This window comes from Macrosteles quadrilineatus, unplaced genomic scaffold (genome assembly GCF_028750875.1).
Source record: "Macrosteles quadrilineatus isolate MER2022 unplaced genomic scaffold, UCM_ALF_1.0 Scaffold_4__1_contigs__length_99947679, whole genome shotgun sequence".
Lineage (NCBI taxonomy): Eukaryota > Metazoa > Arthropoda > Insecta > Hemiptera > Cicadellidae > Macrosteles > Macrosteles quadrilineatus.
The window spans coordinates 73,625,354-73,639,292 of record NW_026542597.1 but is presented as its reverse complement, the minus strand read 5'-3'; the positions used below and the strand labels follow the sequence as shown (position 1 = coordinate 73,639,292).

The window sequence follows — 13,939 nt, the reverse complement described above, 5'->3', positions numbered from 1 at the left end:
GGGTATACCATCATGTTTATTACTTCTCTAGAGTGGTGTCTTGATTTTTATCACACATTTAGTGTCTTCCGTCTGCGAGACCATTTTAGATTTTTTTTTTTATATAACTAAAATCATAAAAGATAAAAATATGTAAAATTATTACTCCTATATATGTTTACATTTTTATGGGGGTTATCGTGAAAAAAAACCATCTGAGTATTGGTAACATATAAAAAAAAAATATAATACATTTATCAAAAGTTAAATACTGTTTCCAAATTACTAAAGCCTTCACTGATATATTATGAAATTTTATGGACTTGTTAGTGTAAAAAAAATAAACCATCAGAATTCCTTATATTCTTAACCTTTTGACTGAGACTTCAAAAAATGCATTTTTACCCATAGAGTAATGGCGACTTTGATTGGCCTACACCTTTGGTATCTTCAGACTGTGAGACCGTTTTTGTAACTTAAAAATATGTAAAATGATTACTATATTATAATTTTTATTATATAAAAAAATTACACTATCATTATCTTATCTTACTAATATTATAAATGTGAAAGTTTGTGTGTTTGTTTGCTTGTTTGAAATTCAATCACGCATTAACCACTGGACGGATTGGGCTGAAATTTGGCATGATGATAGATCATATTCCCGATTAACATATAGGCATATTCTTATCTCAAAAATCGTTTCGGGCTCCGCCCCAGTGGTTCTGTAGTTCCCCATGTTAACCTTATGAGTATTCATATTTAAAGGGAATTAAAGTATTTAGTCAGCTGTTTCAACTAAAAAAGTTGGTTCTATGATATGCAAAAGTACCGGTATTAAAAAGTTATAAGATTTACCAACAGGGTGCAGCACTATTATTGTTTTGCATTTATATAAACAGCTAATTTGAACTAACCAGCCACAAAAAACTGTGATAGGCAATGAGAACTATCAAAGTAGGATTGTTTAAATTTGTGTTTGTTTTTAATTGCATGAATAATTTGCAATATTTTGCGAATTTTTAATAATTTATTTTTCTCTATTGTTTAGGTGGAGAGGTAGAACATTATTGCTATGGTAGATGTGTAATACTAAGTATACCGTAAATTTAAAGAAGCTAATTTTATCTAACTGTGTCCTCTCCCATTGCAAACGCTAAGTTAGAGTATAACTTCAATTAGCATTTTACACTTATACACCAACCCCGTACAAAGGATGGGTACTCTGCTAGTAGTATTATACATAGCATAGTGTTACATTATATATAGTACTATATTTCATTTTAGGTATCTTTGGTATGTTGGACCAATCACACCCTAGGTGTCTTCGGTGTAGGGGACCGACGTACCCAATTGCAGACAAATCTGTAACCTCAAAATTACGCCCTCGCATCTGTTGGTAGACTGATTCGAGGTAGGAAGGTAGCAGGAGACACAAGTCCTGCATCCTAGCGAGAGGAGCAGGAACTTGATGAAAATATTACGTCATCGGACTCACTCACCAAAGACACCACTCAAGGGTTAAAATGGGACGCGTTGCAGAAAGTCAACAGTCCCGGAAGGTCAAATAATTTATACCTGTGCCGCTAGGTCAAAAACTACAATGTTTGCAGTGTCTGTAGATCAAAAGTCCCAGTAAGTCAAATAGTACAGTCCGAGCTAAAAACGTGGTCTATGTTAAAGCAATTGACTTATTGGGAATTTGACCTAATGCAACAGCAGTTTTAATATAACGAAATAAGATACAATATAAGTTCAGTTTCACTGAGTCAACAGTGCCGGAAGGTCAAAAGTATAATCTGTTAAAAACAACGATAGTCCTCTCGACGCATGACTTCAATAATTTCGTGTTTTGGTGTACTTAAAGTTGTGCTAAAATTTTGAAAATTGGCACAGAGCTTCTTGGTTAGTCTTACTCGATGACTATTTTGTTGGAACTTTAAACTATTTACCGATCTAATTAATAAAAATTGATATGTATGGTGAAATAGTTTTAAATCGTGATTTCTAACATGAAAAAGTTAGCATGCGAGATTTTTTTTGTTTTTGGGTTAGAGAGGTTTCGTCTGTGGCAAAGTTGTAGCCAAAAGTGTGATGCGTAAAAAATATTTTTTTTTAAATTTTTTACAATCAGTGGTTCAATAGATAACACTTGGGTTGAAGAGGACGGCAAATTTAGCATTTCGCAACGCATGGAAAGAACTACATCGTACGATGCGACTGCCGAGTGGACTTTTAATTTACAGTTCTAAGAACAAGAAAAAGATGAATATACAGATCACCAGTACATTCATATTATTTATAAAACATATTTCTGTATTACCAGCTTACATTTTTCACTTAATAAGAATACATCATAAACAGGGTGTTAAAAATAAGCGGGGAGATACTTTACCTAGTAATTCCTTGGGTCAAAATAAACAGAAAATCAAGGATAACATTTTTTCCGAAATCGTTTCGTTAGCCAGATAACCACCATTTTGTATTTTTTACATACAAATATTTATCTTTGCACTTTTCCAACCGATGTTTATGAAACTTGGTATGTATGTTAAGGTAGGAGAGACCCATGTTATAAAAAAAGATTCATCTCGGTTCACCCTAAAATTTCAAAATTTAACACTTAAATACAATATAATATACTTTACTACACCACAATATTTACGTATCACCATAAATCTTCAACAAAATAAAACTTTAACATTTTTAAAATCCAAAGTAAATCAATATAATCTTTCTTTTTTGAAAAATATATTTTAAAAAAAGGCGATGGTAAAATAACGACAGGCGAGTTTCGATCTGGGTGTTTCAGGTTTGAATCTAGGAGGATTTAACATTAATTAGGTAACATTAATGTTTAATCCTCCTAGGTTTGAACTGATTGAGAGGAATACATGAAACCGAAGGGGGGAGGTAGCAACAAGTGCACTAGTAAAGGGTGGACCAAAAAAATAGGGACAATTTTAAAATGTTATTACTCAGCCGTTATAAAGGCTGGAGAGTTCATTGATGCGACAAAAGAAAGTTTATTTGATGCCATTTAGTGTATCGTTACTATGGATCATCAATGGTTACCGCAACATCGTGCCTTTGTCATAGAGACGTTTTGAAGAATAATTTGACTTTCATTTCTACTCAACCTCAATTTCGTTTTCACTTCAACATTGGCCGTAATGGTGCAACCCCAAAGCGAAAAACTATTTAAAGTTGGGTAAGTAATTTCCAGAACACGTCTTCTGCACTCAAAGTCAAACCTAGTAAGATACCTTGGACTGTTCGAACGCCGGAAAACATTGAAATGGTTCGCGCGAGTGTCCTGCGTCGAGCGTCCAAAGCCAACCGTTTGCAAAACATTGCATTGAAATTTAAATTTGCATAGGTTTAATTTTGAGTATAAAAGCCGTGTATAGGACATTGTTTACCCATCTTTGAGTAGTTTATTCGGTTTGGGGCTGCACCATTACGGCCAAAGTTGAAGTGAACACGAAATTGACTTTGAGTAGAAATGAAAGTCAAATTATTCTTCAAAATAGGTCTCTATGACAAAGGCACGATGTTGTGGTAACCATTGATGATCCATAGTAACTATACACTAAATGGCATCAAATAAACTTTCTTTTGCCGCATCAATGAACTCTCCAGCCTTTATAACAGGTGAGTAATAACATTTTAAAATTGTCCCTGTTTTTTTGGTCCACCCTTTATTTACTAGTGTCCAATTACAGTTTGATGGATTTAACCAAAACCTTTTCTATTTCACTTATTTTCAGCTGTTAAATTTCAAACGATACGTTTTAGCGACATCATTAACGTTATTATCATCATCATCGTTTGAGTTTGGGTTTGCGGCAATGTATTTTTATGAATAAAACCTTTAATTTGATACCAAACTTGACCTCTGCTGCTATTAATTGACTGTATGCACTATTAATTAACAGCTGTGTCTAAGGATTATGTCGGCCTTAGTCACAAACAGGACAACAAGATCACTCCACTCATCCCACACTCATCTCCATTCATACTTGGCTTAAAATGCATACATTTGTATGGTCACCATTTCAAAGCAACATGGCTACATTATCAATGACAAACGTGGAAAACCTTATACGAGTGTGAGTAAGTCCGAAAACAGAGTAAGTCCGAAAACAACTCTAAAAAACAATAAGCAATAAATTGCAAGAACCGTTGCTTATATCATTGGGTATACACGTATGTACTGACGTGTATACTCTACTCAATGCTTATATCGAACGAATGTACATCGTGAGAATTTCCATTAATTGTTCCATTTAGTTGTGTGTCCATTAGTATAATAGTTTAGTTGACTCTTTTAAAGTCAGCGGAAATTGTGACTGTTATTACCCTTGAAATAATGTTTGTGTAGTACTTTGCAATCCTACCAATGCTTATAGAATCATACGATTACAATTTTCTGGTTAGAATATGTCGCATAGAGTGGTGACTACTGTATCTTTTTGGTTTGCTTGTAAAACAGGATCAACAGAGATTTTCCATCGACTTAAACAATACGATACTCTCAAATTGTTCATTGCTATAACAAACTATCACACAGTTTGATGAATATTTGTGTGTAAACCACATACAGTACACCTGTATTCTATCTATTTTTCCTTTTATTTTTCCAAGACTTTATAGAAAATCACGCATTACGTGATCAGTGAAGAAAGGCTGTATCCCATGTGTTTTATAGGTAAAGAAGTAAAGAAGAACACTGCTTCAGGTCAGAGCATTCAGTTATCATCAGCAATTGTAATTCCCGAATCAGTAACTGAATCAATAGTCAATTATGTTAGGGTTTGTTGATTATTTATAATGCACTTTACATGCTCCATTTGATAGTTTATAATAATTTACTCGGAATCTATAAGACACCTTTGGCTTGTATTAAATCTTGGGTTGGGCCGTTTAGTATTTTGAATACAATAGGGGTACTCGTCAAACACTTAAATATTATTATTTCTATGAATTTAATGGGTAACTTTAAAGATTAGGTGGAATTTCTAACAATACTTCACCGTAATCAGCAGCAAACATACATAAGGAATTCCAGTTATTGCAACAGACGCTCTGACAGCCCGTCAACATAACACCTGCAGACGGGTCAACGAATATGCTGAAAAAATAACGAGATAATTGAGTGTAAAGTGACTATTTATATCCGGTCGTCATACGCCACGAGACATTCCGTCAGTGAATGGGAGGCCCACACAAGGGTGAAGATCGATAACGCGCTGCATTTGGAATGGAATAATTTGCACAGGTCCTCGAAAAGTACTAAATTCTCGAGTCCCGAAAAAGTCAAGTGCCCAGAATGTCTTATACACATACGGAAATTCAAGTCCTCAAAATATTGCAATAGTGTATTTTCGTATAAATTCTTGAGACCCGAAAAAGTCAAGTCCCCAAAATGTCTTATACACTTACATATATATGAATTTGAACGGATGGGACTCAAAACGAAAAATTACATCGGTCCCGGGTCCAGGTGTTGCCATGAGTACTACGGTAATAGCTTATTCCCTATATGCGAAATTCGCTAAAAACCTAATAATTCTATAGAATAACTAGCTGTACCCGCTGGCTTTGCCCCGTTTAACTAATTAATTTTCAAGATGAGCTCGTTCGCATGGCTCAATCACGTCCTGGTTGAAGTTCGTTCGCTACGCTCACTCACCTTTAGGTTGGAGCTCGTTCGCTGAGCTCACTTGCCTTGGGGTTAGCGGGTTAACTCGCCTCCAGGTTGAAGTTCGTTCGAAACGCTCACTCAGCTTTTGGTTGCAAATTAGCTGTTGTCATAAATTGTTTAATTGACACAGCTGTTAAGATTCATTAATTCCTTTTAAATATGAAAAATCATAAGGTTAACATGGGAAACTCCAGAGCTACTGGGGCGAAGCTCGAATGCCCTATCATAATAAAAATTACTCAGTTTTCCTATTTAATGCCCAAATAATCGGTGTATCGAATTTCAGCCTCCTAGGTCAATGGGAAGTGGGAGAATTAGTAGTGATGATGAGTGAGTGAGAGTGAGTGTGTCAGTGAGGGCTTTGCCTTTTATAAGTATACATAGCACATTCAACCAGCTGTTAGTTAAAACAAATTATATTGGACTAAAACAAATCGATGATTACAAAGAATACTTTAAAAAATAATTTGAACATCCTACTAATGTATTTTACTATGCATATTAAATTAATCTGCCATACTCGTACCGAAGAATTAAATTTTATCAATGGTCAGCATTACACATAGTATAAACATAGACTAGTATGTTTTATCTATGGTATAAATAAGCCAACCATAAGTATGTATTTGAATTTTCTTCCAAATGCTGAATTTGTGTCACAAATGCTGAATGTTACAGCTGTTATGTTAAGCAAATTATATTGTGCTAAAAGCATTGACTTATTGGAGAAGGTTAGCATCGGTTGCTAGACTTTTTAAAAACTAAAACTTAATTTATAAAAAACTGGGACACTAATTTTAAATTATAGCTTTTAAATTCCCTAGTTCTCAAAATTGTCTTTCTTTCAACACAAAACTAATGAAAATCCATCGTCTGGTTGATTCAGAATCGTGAAAAACCCCCATTTACGTTTTAATAATATATATGATAGTTTGGACAGGTTTCAACCCTTCCGAGGCGTAATACATTTACACAGTTTATATGTAGACTACATTATAACTCATAAAATAGTTCTACAATTAAATGGATCTCCTTTTACAAACGTATATAATAACCAGAAATTTTCAGATCGTCCTTGCGGGTATTTTATGCCACAAATTTTGACGAAAGGCTATACCTATTTACAGTGTTGACCAAACAGTTGGCAAGAAGCATTAATATATAAGCTATGTACCAAATATGATAATTTTAGCTCTATTCTAATTATGACAAAACACGAAGTAACTAAAAGCGAGTTTTGTTGGTGTAGTAAGCGTTGCAGGAGGTCTTCTTTACACTGAATCGACGTTCACTTTTATTGCTTTTGATCTTCCGGCACTGTTGACTCAGCGAAACTGAACTTGTATTTTACCGTATTTCGTTATATTGAAACTGCTGTTGCATTAGGTCAAATTCCCAATAAGTCAATTGCTTTAACATATACCACGTTTTTAGCTCGGACTGTATTATTTGACTTCCTGGGACTTTTGATCTACAGACACTGCAAACATTGTAGTTTTTGACCTAGCGGCACAGGTATAAATTATTTGATCTTCCGGGACTGTTGACTTCCAGCAACATTCCTGTTAAAATGACTCAACTTATGATCTCAATTAAGTTAACACGTTCAGTGCGGCAAACCTTCAAACAGGCGCTCGCCTACGCGCCGCGCAACTGAATCGGTGAACGCAATTGGCAATCAAATATTTCAGTCTGACGAATAAAAAATAGAGCAGCGGTGATTGTGCTGCATTAGCCCGAGAGTGGATGTAGTTCACTGAAACACCCAAAGGTAGTAGCACTGCCTGGATCCGTAGCCAACTAGTGTCTTTGTAAATACACTATATTTTTCCAGTGGCTCGAAAAGAGAAAATTGCCGGAACCGGGACAAAAGTATTGCCAGACAGGATTTTACAGGACATTTTAGTACCAACCTACACCAGACTAAAGCTTATATTCTAAGCTAAGGCTGGCAACAATTGTAACGCTCCCCGGCAATGGCTGAGCTTACATTGAAGCAAGGTTGTTGGTATTGGAGAAGGAGGACATTTCCCGCCCCGCGCCAGTGGTGCCGGTACAGAGGGGCGTAAATTCCCGCCCCTAGCAATGAAAGTGTTAATCAAAGTTTTATGTATACCTTAGTCAGCTTGAAAATGTCAAGGTTTTCATGTGTTCAAATTATTAAAACCAATATGTTTAGGAATGTATGCATTACTATTATTTTAAGCAGTTAGTAAATATTGATTTAAAAACCAATGAAAATAAAATAATTTTTGTTTACAGTGGACCTCTAAAGGAAAATATTTTACACTATCATAAAACAAACTTTTATTTTGGCAAGAGATTTGAGCCCTGCACAGATCCGCTAAGTTTTGGAACTATTGAAGCCAATCAAGATTATGTCATAGGAGGTTCAACAAATTTTGGTCCTTGTGCATCGTTCAAAAGTGATATTTTCATTAATACGGATGTGGATTCCTATAACAGCGAAGTTTTGCCAAAGAAAGAGCCAAACATGGAATATGAAGAAATACAAATTGAAGATGACCATTCAAAAATATTTAGTGTTGGTCCTAAGAGTCGTTCTAAACCAGAATCGTAAGTTTAATTTTTTATAAATTTATTACCGGTATAGCTTAGAAATAGCCAGTATTTATTGGTGTATGTATTACCTTTGACTATTAATAGAACAAGACGTTTCATCCCCATATTAATGTTGTCGCTAGTTTGTTAAACAATACAGAAGTAATTGAATTGAGCCGACAGAATGTGTTGATTTAAATGACTGATTTTTATAGAAAACGCCAACTTTTTGACAACTATCAAACAGGACTGCTTACTGAGCTTTTACTGTACAAATACTTATATTTCGTTCATTTTAATTTCAGATTGTTGACAGAAGATACTGAAGAACATTTTGAAAGCTTGAGCAGTATAGAACCACAGCCAACACAATTTGAAATGGAACCAGAAACTAAAAATAACCAGAGAGAGGTTTGTAAAAACATTAATCAATTATATTTCAGTCCCAGAAAGTCTAAAACTGGAAAATAATAGTTTGCTTCATTTATAGTTTGACAAACTTAGAGCCTTATTATACGAGATAGCGTTGTGACGTCGCCAGTGACAGTAGTTGGTGACACGCTGGCTACCCTCGTGTAATAACATCCATAAGAATCAATGCCCCATGACAGGCTGAGGAGCCAGTATCATAGCTGGCGATGTCGCCAGGCTACCTCGTGTAATTTAAGGGCCTTAGATCGAATCCAAATAATTTAATCCAACCATAATAAACTATTTTATTTCAATTTATATATAGAATATGCAGATGACACTGTGCTGTATAATGTATTATCTCATAAGCCATGTTTACGCACGGGCAGGCCTCAGTAAGTATATTTTAAGCTACCCGTAATAAATAATAGTAATAAATAACATGCTACATGAAACATACCAGTCGGTTTTTGCAAGTCGCACGATTTTATGTAGCCCCGGTATACAAGCAGTTACTAATTCACGTCAGTTGAATCTTCGTAGGTTGCATGTTGTGTTGTACCAAGAGAATATGCCTAATACGAAAAAGCTTTTGAAACTTTTCATAATTTTCATTCTAACTGTTTGGACACTATGAATTGGCTTGAATTACTTAGCATTATTTGACCAATACAGTGCACCTGAGGATTTCACACTCTCTTTCTGCGCCTTATTCTGTTCAGCACAAAGAGCAACAACAAAGACTCGCACTGACAACTTGCCATCTTGTCTTCAACTAAGATGAGATGACAACATCTCGTGACAACAGTTTGCATGTAACAAAGCTTACTAGCTAAGTTGTAGCTATAACTATAACCCACAAAGTTTTTACAGAGCTATGTTATGTTGTAAGACAGTTTTGATCAGTTATTGTTTCATTGTTATTTGATGGCTTGTTTTACAAATTTAAATTTGTCACTAGCCTATCTTTTTTTCAGCTAAGCATGGAGGGTAGCAGGGGCCAGATGGTAGAGGGGATGTGCCTTAAGCCTCAAGATCAAGAAACTCCTATTCAAGGTAGGGCTAGGCCACGAATCTTATAATGGGATGGGGGTTGATTCTAAAAGTCGGAGTCGATTCTGACTCCAACAATTCTTGGCTTTGAAATCGGAATCGACTGCTCAAAGCTGATTTTGATACCGATACCCAACAAATCTCCGAAGATCGCAAGATTGGTAAAATACCAATATTGGTGCGGTTGCGGGCAAGAAAACAATGACAATTTCTTAACCATGGGAGACAATGATGATGTCTACACGGCTGCCAGATCTGATCAGAATTTTGCCGCGATCATGGACGACGACCGCGGGAGATGTTCAAGATTTTTCCGCCATCGCTGGAGATGATAATGATGTTTTCATTACCTCAGAGCAATATTCAATATTTAGCCTTGACTGAGGAAGACTGTGATGATGTTTCCGTGACTGAGAAAGATATTCAAGAATTTCACAGTGATCACAATAGGAGAGTTATTCAACTTAAATTGGCTAGTTTGAATTTTATACTGATTCATTTATTCTTTCTTTACTTGTAAAACACCCCATTACTAGTGATGGTCTGATCGGGATATTGGACTACTGGAAGCTAGAACCGGCACCCGATCGGATCCAAAAAATTCCGGATCTTGGGCTGGATCCGGTTTTGATGGATCAGATTTTTTCCGATTTTTCCCGATTTTTTTACTAACAAAAAGTTGTCTGTATCCATGTACAAGACCGATTCTTACTAACACAAAGCTGTCTAAAAATTAATTAATAAATTAATAAATAATAATAATAAATAATAATAATTAATTAACAAATTAATTGATTTACAATGTCACAGTACTCTATATAACGACGTCAATAATCTCTATGGTCAGGCAATGTTACAGTACAGTAGAACCTCTTTAATCCGAACCAATTGGGACCGGGGGTAGTTCGGACTATTGAATAGTTCGGATTACAGAACATATTGTTGTCTTTACATAACAATAGCTAAAACAAGGCTACAATGGATTGTAATTGCTACGAGAAAAGTAAAAAAATGCTTTATAAAGTAAAATACAGTTTTTATTTAATACAGTAGTAAATATAGTGAATAAACAGTAATGTACATTAAATACAGTATACAATATATAGGTCTCGCCACCCTAAGTTGAGGCAGCCCAAACTGACCGGGAGGGTCGTTACCGGCTGTTCCCGCACGACCCTTTATAATCCGATTAGCGACACTTCCGTGAACGCTCTAGTTCAATAATTATCATTAACAAATTTTAAATCGGCTGTATAAATTTAGTCATTTACATTAATGACTTTGATTTAATACAAATTTCCGTTTTCGTCCCATCAAAAACGGACAATGTTTACGGTTTGTGAGCTATAAACAAAAACACTACTTGGTTTATTGTTTATAGCTCACAAACCGTAAACATTGTCCGTTTTTGATGGGACGAAAACGGAAATGTGTATTAAATCAAAGTCATTAATGTAAATGACTAAATTTATACAGCCGATTTAAAATTTGTTAATGATAATTATTGAACTAGAGCGTTCACGGAAGTGTCGCTAATCGGATTATAAAGGGTCGTGCGGGACCAGATGGTAATGACCCTCCCGGTCAGTTTGGGCTGCCTCAACTTAGGGTGGCGAGACCTATAGAACTACTGTACTGTGTATAAAGTACAGCAATGAGGTGTTCGGATTAGTGGACGTTCGGATCACGGGAGTTCGGATTAAAGAGGTTCTACTGTATTTTATATTACGACGTCAATAACCTCTATGGTTAGGCAATGTCACAGTACTGTATATTGCCGACGTCAACAATCTCTATGGCTAGTCAATGTCACAGTACTGTATATTACGACGTCGATAATCTCTATGGTTAGGCAATGTTACAGTACTGTACCGTATATTATGACGTCAATAATCTCTATGGTTAGTCAATGTCACAGTACTGTATATTACGACGTCAATAATCTCTTTGGTTAGGCAATGTTACTGTACCGTATATTATGACGTCGATAATCTCTATGGTTAGGCAATGTTACGACGTCAATAATCTCTATGGTTAGGCAATGTTACAGTTAGGGGTGTGCGAATATTTGAAATTTCGAATCGAATCGAATAGTAAAACTACTATTCGAATTGATTCGTTCTATCTGCGAGTATTCGATTTTTTTAATAGTTCGACGGTGGTCGAATAGTTCGGACCTTTTCGAATACTTCCCATCTGGTCACATAATTAGTTGGAGCTTTGGAAAACATAAAACAAAATCAAGTTGGCCAAAATAGTGTTTCAAGTAATTAATAAAAAATTACCATCGGGCAAAAATACGAATAGTAATCAGTTTCTATCGACTATCGAGTGACAACGTTTCATTTTCAACTATTGTGTAATCGTGTCGTGGTCGTGAGTTTCCGATTAAATAATGTCCTCCGCCATTAGCCAAATAAACAAGGTCGGTAAAATAGTTCCGGTCTTAAATAAGAGAAATGGGATTTGTACCATTTTGTTCAGAGTTTAAAGGGCTACAACATACTAAATTTTTATCAAAATTGTTCGGGCCATTTTTGAAAAAATTCGATTTTTCCGGCTTTTTATGGGTTTTTATGGGAAAATCCCATTAAAAATCAAAATTTCAAAAAAATGAAAAAAACGCCTGGAGATACCATGGATTAGAACCTACATACCAAATTTCATCGAAATCGAACACAGGTGTAGTCTCTAGCTCTGTACACATCCAGACACACAGACACACACACACACACACACACACAGACATCACTTCGAAAACCACTTTTTTGGGTCCAGGGGGACCCAAAACGAATATATCCACTCAAAACTCAAACTCGAAAATTTTGACGAAAACAATACGGTACTTTCTCCATATACTATGGTATAGGGGGAGAAAGTAAAAGTGATGGCGAATAAGATACTGGAACAAATTATACTGAGTTCTCTTATACATGGTACCAAAACGCGCACTGTCACCTTTATAAACTTGAAATATGATATATACAAATGTTGTCTGCTAGATGCCGTGATCCCAGAGTAAAACGTAATTCGCACTTGCTATGGAAGTCTGCTTCTATTCTTCTGCTTCTCTAGCAGACAACAATTTCTGTTCTTTCTTTTTTCTATTGCATTTGCATTAGCGCAAGCGGTGTTACAAGACAAGAAGTTTTGAGGTTGCAGTTTAGAGACAGTTTGTTTAGCACGTCTGCGCTAAGTATTTCAGCTAAACTTAATAAAATTTTTTGTATATTTTGACAACAGTTGCTTTTATACAGTTGGATATTGCCTAAAAGTTTTAGGCCTAGGCTTCATTAAAGTTTGGTTGAATGACACAAAATGGATTCAGACGAAGAAGCCGATTTAGGCCTAAATGTGCCTTCAACATCATCACAAGAATTAAAAAATAAGTAAAGGAGTTTAATTTGGGATTTTTTTGTCAAAAAGGACTCTGTTGCAGAATGCAACACGTGTAAAAGGTCCTTAAAAGTAGGTTAAAAGTTAATAATTATACATTTCCTATGTAACGTAATAAACTCATTCTAAAAATGCCTAAGTTTAAGTTAGCCTACATTTAGGCTAAAAGGGGCTTTATTATTTCAATTGAAGATTGAAACTAGGTATTGTAAATGGTTAAAAATAGGGCCTAGGTTCTTGTACATTCAAACCTAGTTGTCCAGTAGCCTAAGCCCAAGTCATGAGGTTAGGCTGTGGGTTTTATTTTAGGCATACCTTTTAAAAGATTATGTTCTAAAACATAAACTTAGGGCTGACAGTAAGTTGTAGGCCTAAATTCCTACTTAGTCAAAGAAAACAATGTGCGTTTTTATGTGGTTATAATGATTATCACTACCCAATTGGTTGAATGTGTTTTACAAAATTTTTTATTGGTAGTGCTTTATAATTTTGACTAATAAAACTTGGTTCAGGTTTGTACCTTTACTTATTATCTAAGTTCAGTTACCTATTGAATTAAACTAGGCCTAAATTAAATAAGCGAAAGATACATTTACAATCCACACTTATTCTGAAAAACATACCAACAGTTTTAGTACTGTAGGCTAATTAAGTTATTGAGAGTTGACTTGACATTGATTTCAAGTTTTCATTATTTGAGGGTTAGTATTCGGTTAAAAAATGTTCACTATTCGAATACTATTCGAGGGAAAGTATTCGATTTTGAATTCAATTTGAAATTCTCTCTATTCGATTCGTATTCGATTCGAAAAGAAAAAGTGGTATTCGCAC

At 35.2% G+C, this 13,939-nt stretch overlaps 1 protein-coding gene across 1 annotated transcript in view; it reads left to right on the top strand.

Moving 5' to 3' along the window:
• Nucleotides 1–13,939, top strand: part of LOC128993053 (uncharacterized) — a 42,167-nt gene that overhangs the window by 24,553 nt on the left and 3,675 nt on the right. The window contains exons 10-12 of the mRNA XM_054416808.1: nucleotides 7,949–8,263; nucleotides 8,554–8,659; nucleotides 9,637–9,715. Of these exons, the coding sequence (XP_054272783.1) occupies nucleotides 7,949–8,263; nucleotides 8,554–8,659; nucleotides 9,637–9,715 (500 nt within the window). The remainder of the gene's footprint in view (nucleotides 1–7,948; nucleotides 8,264–8,553; nucleotides 8,660–9,636; nucleotides 9,716–13,939) is intronic.